The sequence below is a fragment of the Callorhinus ursinus genome, unplaced genomic scaffold (assembly GCF_003265705.2).
Source record: "Callorhinus ursinus isolate GAN/ISIS: 27379988/994484 unplaced genomic scaffold, GSC_fseal_2.0 scaffold2, whole genome shotgun sequence".
NCBI lineage: Eukaryota > Metazoa > Chordata > Mammalia > Carnivora > Otariidae > Callorhinus > Callorhinus ursinus.
In genome coordinates this window covers 96,153,299-96,165,423 of record NW_027397064.1, presented here as the reverse complement: position 1 = coordinate 96,165,423, position 12,125 = coordinate 96,153,299, and the positions used below count along the sequence as shown (strand labels likewise).

Below are 12,125 nucleotides of genomic sequence, written 5' to 3'. Positions count from 1 at the left end.
AGAGAACTGATGATTGCCAGAAGGGAGGGGGCATGTGGGGAAAATGGGTGAAGGGGAATGGGAGATGCAAGCTTCCAGTAACGGGAAGAATAAGTCACAGGAAGAAAAGGCACAGCATTACGAACATGTCATTGATATTGCAATAGCGTTGTATGGTGACAGATGGGAGCTACCCTTGTGTGAGCACAGCATAATGTACAGACTTGTCAAATCACCATGTTGTACACCTGAAACTAATGTAACATTGCATGTCAACTATAATCAAATAAAAAATTAAAAACAAAAGACAGTCCAGTCCTGCTCTGAGAACATTCCCCTTCTCTCAGGTTCAGTAACAACCCTATGCTTCTCTCTGTACCTCTCTCTCTCTCATGTTGGTCTTATAGCAAAAGAACCATAGTCTGTCTTTCATCCCAGTATTGCAGGGTCAGGGGCTCTTTTCAGGTCTAACATAGATGAGACGGTATTCCTAGTGTCCTCCTTCACATCTTTAAGGCCCCCATACTCCCCAGCCCCTGTCAGACATCCTGGGCACTCATCATTTTAGGTCACATCTCTAACTTGTTTTCTTAATTTTTTAAAGATTTTATTTATTTATTTCAGAGAGAGAGAAAGAGAGAGAGAGCATGAGCGAGTAGTAGAAGGCAAATCTGAAGCAGTACCTGTTCCCACGACAGCGATCATGACCTCAGTGGAAACCAAGAGTCAGATGCTTAACCCCCTGAGCCACCCAGGCACCCTCTAACTCATTATTAAATAATAAATAAGTACCCTAAACAGTGACAAAATAAATATCTAGTGAGCTGAACGTATTTACATTTTAGTAAGAATTTTCGTAATTCTTTACATGTGACAGAAGGAACAACATACTTGTATATTCGAAAAATACAGACAAAAAAGGAGAAAAAATTAAAAACAGTAACTCATAATCATTCCATCAGAAAGTTACTTATTATGTTAGCATATTTAATTCTGATATCATGTATCATTTTCTTTGCATTTACATGTATGTACCTGCATGTAATTTAACTGTGAATGTACTGTGCATATAATTCTATATGGTTGTAACTCTATATCCAATGATTTTCACTTAACATTTTATTCTGAGCTGTTCTAATGTCATTAGTTTTTTTTTCCACAAGATCAATTTTAATAGCTGTATAATATTCCATTAAATAGATGGAAAACTAGATGATGATAAATTATCTAACCATACACCTACTTTTGCATGTGTACTATATGATATTTTGTCCTTATATATTACATTGTAATAAAAATATAAATTATCCCCCAAAGCTTATGGTAATGAGTTCAATTCTACCATTTTTCATTATCACCTTGATTGATGGTTATAATGTTTTTTTTTAAAGAAAATAAAAAATAAGACAAAAGAGTTAAAATTCTGACGGGGAAGGCTGGGAGTGAGAACGCTGTCAGTGTTTTAACTAGCTCCCTATGCACAAAAATATCCAAAAGCTTCTGCAACACAGTGAATGGATAGACAAAAATTCTAGCATGAAAATAGTGCCAAACAAAAAATAACAAACAAGAATCATTTGTTTGATTCCCCCAATTATGAATTCTCTATTATTATAAATATTATTGATATTATTTCCATAATTTTTATTTTTCAAGAAGAATACAACAACGGCTTTTCCCTTTCTATTCAATATCCCAGATCCTGTTCATTGGGATGAGAGGGGGCATTTGCAGAGAAATATCAGGGGCTTTTACAAAGATATATCAGGTCTATATATCTATATCTATATCTATATCTATCTATCTATCTATCTATCTATCTATCTATATATATATATATATATACAGCATCTCTAAAAGTGGTTATCAGGATCCTGACCATTTGAAGATCTATAAGGCTGCAGACCTTCCTTTCTTACTTACCTATTTTTTTTACCTTTTTCATTTTGCCTTTACCTTTTTTATCTTTGCTTCTTACATATGTTGCTTATTTAATTTTCGCTATGCTTCTACTTATAGGAACTATTACCCCAGTTTAAATGAAAACAAAGTAAAACAAAATACAAACATCAGTAGGCTTTAAAAAATTGCTGAGAGACCCGGTTTGTCTCATTTTAGTGACTTTCCTATATCAATATGTCATTTTGCCACACATCATTTAAAATATAACAGGTTTACATATCTGGTTTTGGATATCACCTTGGGAGATGAGTTGAATTCGTCCTAACATTAAGTCCAATAAGGTCATGATTAAATCCAGAGCCTCAGACATCATCGCTCATCCCAACTAGCTATTAAAAAAAAAAAAAAGTATGGAACAGCTCACATGCTAGATGGACACTGGGAAGGACAGGCTCATATAGATCAGAGAAAAATCTATGCATATCACAAGAAAAGGAACTGAAATGAATTCTCTACTGTTTGTGGATCAAGGCATCCACATATATATATCAAGGAAAATAGAGTGGTTTATCCTATTATGCTAACTAAACTACTTATTGAGTAGGAGATGAGTCTAGGCAGGGTGCTAATTGCTGGGGTGACTCAAACATGAATGTGACGCAGGTTCCACTCCTCAGGGCTTTCTGTCTCTCCAAGCTGATGTTGGCAAACTACAGCCAGCTGACAAAGTATTGGTCACTGGTTCACAATGGGACAAGTTTAATTGACAGTACACATTTAGAAACTCTGGTAGCAATTTCACATCATTTCAAGTCCAAATGCTTAAGTGGACTAAGCTCACCGAGCAGTTGAATGAGTGGGTGAGCCAGTGACAGACTAGCTATACACAATAGAAACTCATTACATGATGCAATAACTTAACATTAGTTTGTCTATTATAACCCAGATGTAAAGTTCAAAATCTACTTTTTTATCAAAAGATAATTTAAATGATCTATACTCTACAGGATAAATTTTGAAACTAGCTAGTGGTAAATAGTTGAAGTTATCAAGTTATCTCTTGATTCATTATGGGTAAAAGCTCAAAATGAATATCCTGAGATTACCAAAATTGTTTTAAAGTCTTTTTGTTTTCCATTATTATCATCCTCATTTTGGAGATTGATTTCTCTTCTACTATATTAAAACAAAAAATAGAAATAATCGAGATAAAGTTTGTCCTCGGTGAGCAGTGCTGTCATCAGTCTAACCCAGATTACTGACTTAACAAGAAGGAAACAAGCTCATTTATTACATTAAAACTTTAGTGATATGCCAGTGCCTCTTCAAAATATGAGACTAGACATTTAGTATGAATTATACTAACTCTCTTAATACTTGTTAATTCTGATTTAAGAACAAAAAGAGGTGTAATAGTAATACTTTCTATTAATTACCTGTATATACTCTCCTAAAAAAGTAATATTTGAAATTCCTTCTTTAATCCCAATATTATGTTTGTACTTATTATATTTTTGAAATATAATTTTAGAACTCTTGATTGCAGTAAGATGAAATTTGGGGTTGTATTTGAATATCTAGTTATCTTTTTTTCAGTTATTTACTTTTATTGTATTTTTCAAAAGTATTGATTCATGCCAAAATGGAAAGAACACTGAACATGGAACTGAATTATGTGGACCCATTTATATGCAGATTTTTTGATACACTATAGAACAGTAAGTGTATTTCTCTTCCTTCTGATTTTCTTAAGAACATTTTCTTTTCTCTAGTTTATTTTCCCCCATTCCCATTTTTTACTTTTAATTTTTTGATGTAAGTTTTTAATTCCAGATTGGTAACATACAGTGTAATATTATTTTCAGGTGTACAGTATAGTAATTCAACAGTTCCATACATCACCCTACACTCATTATGACAAGTGCAGTCCTTAATCCCCATCACCTGGTTAACCCATCCCCTAATGCCCTCCCCTCTGGTAACCATCAGTTTGTTCTCTATAGTTAAGAGTCCGTTTTTTGTCTCTCTCTCTCTCTCTCTCTCTTAATTTTTCCCTTTGCTTATTGTGTTTCTTAAATTCTAGATCATTTTAGAAGAATACAGTATATAACAGGTATAATACATAAAATATATATCAATCAACTGTTTATGTTATCAGAAAGGCTTCCAGTCAACAGGAGGCTATTAGTAGATAAGTTTCTGGGGAGTCAGAAGTTATATACGAATTTTCAACTGTGCAGGGTGGTTGGCGCTCCTAACCCTGTGCTGTTCAAGGGTCGCATGTAAAAACAAATGAATTAAATTTAAAAATAGTGATCTTTCACAATAGTTTCAGAAACACTGTCTTAGAGGAGAGTAGGTATGTTCTAATTATAATCGAGGTATAAATTTCTATATGGGAGAGTTCAACCTTAGTGTTTAGAGTAAGATAATGTCCTGACAGCTGGCAGGACAAATAGTCACTGGCTTTGTACCTGGGCATCAGGTTTCAAGCAGGATAAAATCTGGGCTTTCCTACTGGGGAAGGGATTCTAGAGGGAGAAAAGAGTGTGGGCAAAGGCACAGATTCAAGGAAGCTTCTGAGCTTATGAAGAACATCAAGAAGTTCAATGTGCCTAAAATACAATGTAAAGCTGACTAATTGGAAAGAGGCTGAGCTTAATTCTGAGAAGATTGCTACAAAGGGAAGAGTGAAATTTACTCAGCTGGCAAAAGGGTTCCTCTGATGTTTTTTGAGAAGTGCATTAACAGTTTTCAGCTGGGCCTTATAAAGTTGGATTTAACAGGAAACTGATGGAGGGATTGGTTGGAGACCCATGTGACTAAAAAAAGGGGAAGGCAGTATTTTTCTTAATTAGTTATACAAATCACATAAACATACCCTTTATTAAAGAAAATTTAGAAAAAAAAGTAATGGCTAAAGAAAAAAAAAAAAGCAGGCCAAAATCCAGCCATCTAGACACATTCACTGGTATGCAATATAATGTGATATTACATGCCATAAACACTGTTTTGAAGACCTCTTTGTTCACTTTTTCTATCATGAACATGCCAATAAATATGCTTATATATCTTTCTTTTAGTGATCACATAAGTTAACATTCCATGGATATACCTAGGGAGAGGACATTCCTGCAATACTAAAGATGAAAGGATTAATAGCAATGAAATCTACAACAATGAGATTATTAAAGTGGCTGGCACATGTGTTAGAGACTGGGAATAGCATTTCAGAGTTGAACAAAGAAACAGGGTAAGTTTTACACTTAAACACAGTGGGTAAAGCAGGGTCCATCTCTTACCAGCTGTGTTTCTGGATACATTTTTTTTCGCTGAAGTCTCAGTTTTCTGGGGTTAATAATTTTAACTTTACATGCTATTCCTGAAATATTGGTAGAAAGCATCTAGCACAAAACCTAACACAGAAGGCCCTCAATTAATATTCTCTGATGATTGATTGATCATCAAATGTATGCGGGGAGATGAATAATGTTACCGAAGATGGATTTCCAGGTTTCAAGGTGACATAACTAGGAAGAAGATGTTATAAAAATGGAGATTTCAAGGATATGAGCAGATTTGGGGGAAGGCAGTTGTTAAGCTAACCATGAACATGAGCACCCATCCAAGGCTGCAATGACATTCACAGATATATTAGTTGAGAAACAGCATAATGAACGACATTACTGCATTACATCCTAGACTTGCCAGGGCCATGTCAACTCCCTCCTTCTCCTTGACCAGTAATGCATTAAGTGTTTGTAGGTGACCTCCAAGAATTAAATGAAGCTTCCAAATGAGCTCAGCTTTGACTCCTTCAAGCCACTTACATACTAAGACGACCTAGTGAGACATCTCATAAAGAAAACGATGACATTTCACCCTTAAATATAATCTGTGATAATGAGGCCAAGGTTACACATTTTATCCATATAGTTCCCACTGTATTTTCTGGCTATGTGAGAAATATGTAAATAGGCCAAGTATCTAGCGATCACCAGAAAGAAGATCTGAGTTGGATAAGAGAAATGAATGAGCACAAATCTACTCCTCTACTTTAAAAGCAGCCCAGTGCACAAAATCTACTGACGGTGAGTCAATTTCTTGAGTGGTATTTGTAAAGACTGCATGTGTCTGAAAGATTAAATTGTGTTTAACCTTGTTTAAAAGATTCTTTTTATGTCAAATTATTTTATAAATATCTTAGATATTAGGTTTTACTTAGAGTGTAATAATAACACTGCAGCTTTGCCCGACGATATTTTCTCAAGATCAGGTTTGTCAACGATTGGAAAAGAAATGATGAAAAAAGTGATGAAAATGATTAATTGTAAATATATTATTTTGGTATCCTATAAAGGGTTAAAGTGGAATGTGTGTCCCAGATATTGAAATGTGGCTTAATTTAGCAAGCAGTTCACCATAAATATCTGTCCAGGCTTTTGGCACTTCAGTATCAAACTGTCAGTCATACACAGGAGTAAATGCCTCATTAAATAGTCCAAAGCTTGCCTGAGAAGGGAGATGAAATCCATGATTTTTTTCTTGCTTTCCAAAGTCAAAGACTACACAAATTTCTATAGTTTGGCCAAAACCATGGTAAATAAAACAGAATGCTCCTGAGCAGTTCAAATGTAATGACTCCCGATTTTTTCCCCACAATTTTTATGTCACCTCTTTTAACAGAAAATAGGAATGCTAGGAAGTACAAAGATGATTTTAAAATTAAATCAGGGGAAAAAGATTTGTGAGAGATCCATGCAATGTCGGTAATGATATACCTCTTTATTAGCCTTCCTTAGTCATAGTGCTCATCTGAACTAAACATAGGGTACATCTAAAGTAATTATAGTGCAAGGCAAGAGTATGGAAAGTCCTAAATTTATGGACAATTCAAAATAAAAATTTACAAAGAAATTAATAAAATGCTCTTTTGTTTTCTGTATCTATAATATCATCACCATGATACACACTCATCTTCCAACGAATTTTAACTGAAACTTGAGTTTATCTAAAAATAACACTGGACTTCAATTAAATACATTCATTCATTTATTCAAATCTTGAGTGCCTGATGATCTTCAGGAACTGTATCAGTGCTAGGTAAATAACTATGATTTGGCCTCTGCCCTCAAAAACTAAGTTACATTCTTTTTATAGCTTCCACAAATTATCATTTAATTTGCAGGCATAAATGCACTTAATTAGGATATTAGAGAAGAAAGAATGGACTGTATGTGAGATGCTCTTTATTAGATAAAAAGGCAAAGCTCTTTTTATCTGTCATACAAATAATCTACTCTATGCCTTGCAAACAAGCAAAGTTATTATGTCTAAATAAAGTGAAGGGCAAAGATTAACAACTGTCTAACAACAGTGATTAGTATAGTCAGGCAAATTGGAATAGTCAAGGAATGGAAACATGACTTCCTTTTTACCAAGGAAGTTTACATTTCTTATGATTAGATTATCCAGTAACTTCTCCTATTACCTTTCACTAAGACAAACCAAAGTCCATGGAACATTCAGTGGTTTTTATTTTTTGGTTGTTTCTTTTTTAATCTAGATGCTTTTGATAATAATAAAATCAGAAATAACCTAAGGGAAACTGAGGCAGCGTTTTTTCTGGAAAAGGACAAAGTGCAGTATATTTCCATGCCATATCCAAGTATTTCAAGTTTGCAAAGATTCTTCCTAGTTTGTAGCACTTAAGCTTAAAAAGAAAAGCCACAGAGAAAAGAAAATTAATCTGATTGCCAAATTTGAAGCACTTAACCTATACATGCTCCCCAAATCTAGACTTCTACACCAAGAAGAATTATCCAGAGAAGTGAAAAAGATTTAACACATGCCTAAAGCCACAGAACTAGTGACTGTGAAGAACAGCAGAGATAGAACAGTCAGTCTAATACTTGGAGAATAATTTGATGGATGACCTATCTTAGGAATTGGATTTCTTGCACAAAAGCCAAGGTATTAATTTCTGATTAAGTAGTATATTGGTATATGTAGTCATTGAAGCATAATGTCCATTAAAATACTAAAATGCCATTATTTACTTTAATTTTAATGACATGGAACTCAAAATAAATACAGCACATACAAATGCGTGCACATACCATTGATCCACCGAGCTTCTGGGTCATGAAGCACAAAGTCTCTCCTGAAGAGGTCTTCTAAAGACAATCTAGTTTCTGATGAATTTGTGAGTTCATCTAAAATAAAATAAATCTCAGATTAGACACTTACTTCAAGTTAGTTTTTAAAACTAATGAATTATAAAATTTGGAATATTTTGTTACAAAGATATCTTAACTAGAGGGCAATATAAAGTAGTTATCTTCGTATGGTCTTCGACATTTGAAGCTTTTTGTTTCATGAAACTTTTTAATGTATTAAGTTATTTTAAGTATTATAATTGTCTTAATCTAGCACAAATTTAATAGATCAAGCCTTGTTATGTAGTGATATATAACATAAAAATAGTTAAGAGTTCCTGTTCTACATTGAGCCCACACATTTTTCAGGGTTTAACCATAATCTAGTCCATTACTTTCCAAAATGACTTTGACATATTCTCCTAAGGCTAAATTTGTATTTTTGTTGTAAACACCAAAGATGAGAGAGTTGAGGGTCCTCATATAAATGATAAAGAAAAGTTCCCAACTCAGAAGGAAGTTCACTAAATACAGAGAATGAATACCAAGTTCCACCAAATAATTACCACCAAATACTATAGATTTAGAAGTTAAATATAAAAATTCAAACAATTCCAGTATATTAATGAAAAGCACAAATATATATAAGCCCCTGACATAAAAACTAGTTACACTTCTCTTTTTAGTTCAAGAATCTAAGAAATGGAAGGATAATATGGTTGAAGTACCAAAATCAGGCATAACAAACATGTTTTTGATACAAGAGGCTACAGAAAGTTAGCAGTATTTCATTTTCTTTTCAGTAGCATTTTTTATTTACTGAATAAAATCATCTGTTACCTTTCAGCTGTGACCTTCACTCTCGCTGAAAATAAAATGTCAAAGATATATACTAACCTCATTAGATATTGTTTTTTAAAGGTTCAGCACTTATTGCAGTGAGAGCTTTGTTTCTTCCAGCAGAAAAGCTGGGGTAAAGAATCAATAACTTCAAATGCAATTTCCTCTCACAAGAATCAACCCATATTGAACCAACAAAATAACTGCTAACAACTGAATAAAATATTACTAATGGTGATAGAATTGTACGATCCCAAGGCTAGCATAGGACATTGTGATCATATATGGATTTTCAAAACAAAATGGTCCACTTGATAGTCTGACACATCAAAATTGGAACTTCCTTTATTCATTCAACAAATACTGGACCTTTAATTCTCCAAAATTTTAAATGAAGTATTGTAAGTTATTGGAGACATATCTAGGATCTGTCCTGAGGGATTCACACTTGCAAAGCAAGAAAAATTATGCTAAATGCCAGAATGAGGATACAGAGTGTTGTAGAAGTACAAAGAAAGGAAGGGAATATCTTGCAAAAGCCATCAGAGAAAGCCTCAGTTATAAATAAAATGACCAACTCTCATCCATTGCTGGAGGGAATGCAAACTGCTAAAGCCACTTTGGAAGACAGTTAAGTGGTTTCTCACAAAACTAAATATACACTCCAGCATTGTGCTTTGTGGTATTTACCCAAATGAGTTGAAAACCTATGTCCCCACAAAACTCTGGGTATGAACTTTTGTAGCAGCTTTATTCATAATTGCCAAAACTTGGAAGGAACCAAGATGTCCCTCAGGAGGTGAATCAATAAACAAACTGTGATATATCTAGATGACAGAATATTATGTAGTGATAAAAAAATGAGCCATCAACTATGAAAACATATGGAGGAAACTCAAATGCCTATAATTAGGTAAAAGAAGACAATTTGAAAAGACTATACACTATATGATTCCAACTATGTAATATTCTGAAAAAGGCAAACTATGGAGAAACTAAAAATATCAGTGTTTTGCCAGGGCTTGTGGGGCAGGGTGGGAAAGGAAAAACAGGTGGAGCACTGAGGATTTTTGGAGCAGAAAAACTACACTGTATGATCTATAACGGTGGATACAAGTCATTCTACATTTGTCTAAACTAGGGCACCTGGGTGGCTCAGTCCAGTAAGCATCCGACTCTTGATTTCGGCTCAGGTCATAACCTCAGGATTATGAGATTGAGCCCTGCACTGGGCTTCAAACTTAGCACAGAGTTTGCCTGAGCTTCTCCCTCTTTCTCTCCCTCCGCTCCTCCCCAGCTCTCTCTCTCAAATAAATAAAATCTTAAAAATCTTTAAAAAAGAAAAAAATAAACCTATATGTGTGTGTGTATTTTTCTTACAAAGATTTCTTTTTGTACCGAGGTAAATTCTACATATTTTGTCTACTTTATCACTACATCTTTTACAATGCAGATACAGATACAGATGTTACTATAAGAAATACCTTACAAGGCAAGTGCACCATACCAAATAATCTTATTTTCAAATAATATTTCAAATTATATTATCAATAATTCTCAAGCATATTTTCCTTTATATGATCTTTAAAATATTTCAGCATACCAAATAGATCTTATTAAAACTGCAATAAATATGCCCAGTAAATTGGAATACTTTAACCATTTTATAATATTAAAACTTTTCACTCAGAACTACTTATACCACTCATATTTTATGTACATTTATAATATGGCATCTTCTATTTTTCCTATAGATCCTTTACTTTTCCTATTAGATTTAGTCCTAATTATATATAGTTTATTATTACCATGAACAGAACAGCTCTCATTATTTCAATATTATATATTATAGATTATATGATTTTAAGGTATTTGCAGATTCACATGCAGTTATAAGAAATAATACAGAAAGAAAATCCTTTATATACTTCATCTAGTTTCTCTCAAATACATGCAATATCTTGCATAATACATATCACAAAAAGAAACTGATATTTATACACTCAAAGTCATTCAGATTTCAATTTTACATGTATTCATTTGTGTATGTGTGTGTGGGTATGTTTGGTTCTATGCAATTTTATATATATGATGAGCACCTGTCAAGATAGAGAATTGCTCTATCACCAGCATAGAAATGCACTTTTATTACCATAGCCTCCCTCTGCAGCCACTGGCAAACACTAATCTATTTTCGATCTCTGTAATTTTGTTATTTCAAGAATACTGTGTAAAAAGGATAATACAGTATGAAACCTTTGGAAATGGGCTTTTTTCACTCAGCACATTCCCTCAAGATCCATCTAAATTGTCGAGTCTATCAATACTCTGTTCCTTTTGATTGCTGAGTAATATTCCAGGGCATGAATATACAATGGTTTGTTGAACCTTTTATTCGTTGAAGTACATCTAGGTTGTCCTTTGTAATTTTGAGTTATTATGACTAAAGATTCTATAAGCACTTTTTTAACAGGCTTTGTATGAACATAAATTGTCCTCTCTTTGGGATAAATGCCAAAGTGTGCAACTGCTGAGTCACATGATAAAAATATGTTTAGCTTTGCAAGAAATGTCATAGGTTTTTCTGGAGTAGCTGTATCATTTTGCATTTTCAACAGCAATATATATATAAATGATCTAGTTTCTCTGCATTCTTGTCCCAATTTTTGTGTGTGTTTTTTTTTTTAATTTAGCTATTCTGATATCAATGTAATGATATCCCATTGTGGTTATAATCTGCATTTCCCTAACAGCTAATAAACATCTTTTAATGTATTTGTAAACAGTATGTTTCCTTCAGTGAAATGTCTGTTCATGCCATTTGTCCATTTCTAATTGGATTGCTTTTGTTTGCATGTTTGTTGGTTTAACTTTTGAGTTGGAAAGTTCTTTATTCTAGATACAAATAATTTGTCAGATATTTCAATTTCAAATATTTCTTCCAAGTCTCTATCTTGTCTTTTCGTCCTCTTAAAAGGGACTTTTCTAGAGAACAAGTTTTCAAAATCATGGTGGTCCATTTTATCATTTTTTCCTTTAATAAATCATGCTTTTGCTGTCAAGATCAAGAATGCTTCACCTATTCCAGGGCCCTGAAGATTTTTTCCTATTTTGTTTTTTCTAACAGGGTCATAATTGTATATTTTACATATAAGTCTCTGGTACATTTTGAGTTATTTATTGTATATGTTTGAGGATTGTTTGAGATTCATATTTCATTTAAATTTTCTTCTACTGGATGGCCAA

General features: G+C 33.4%; 1 protein-coding gene across 5 annotated transcripts in view; it reads right to left on the bottom strand.

Moving 5' to 3' along the window:
• The window catches only part of DPP10 (dipeptidyl peptidase like 10), a 691,476-nt gene that overhangs the window by 483,468 nt on the left and 195,883 nt on the right, over positions 1-12,125 (bottom strand). For all 5 annotated transcript variants that reach the window (XM_073884902.1, XM_073884889.1, XM_025857215.2 and 2 more), the window contains one exon: positions 8,001-8,096. In XM_073884902.1, coding sequence (XP_073741003.1) covers positions 8,001-8,096 — 96 coding nt within the window. The remainder of the gene's footprint in view (positions 1-8,000; positions 8,097-12,125) is intronic.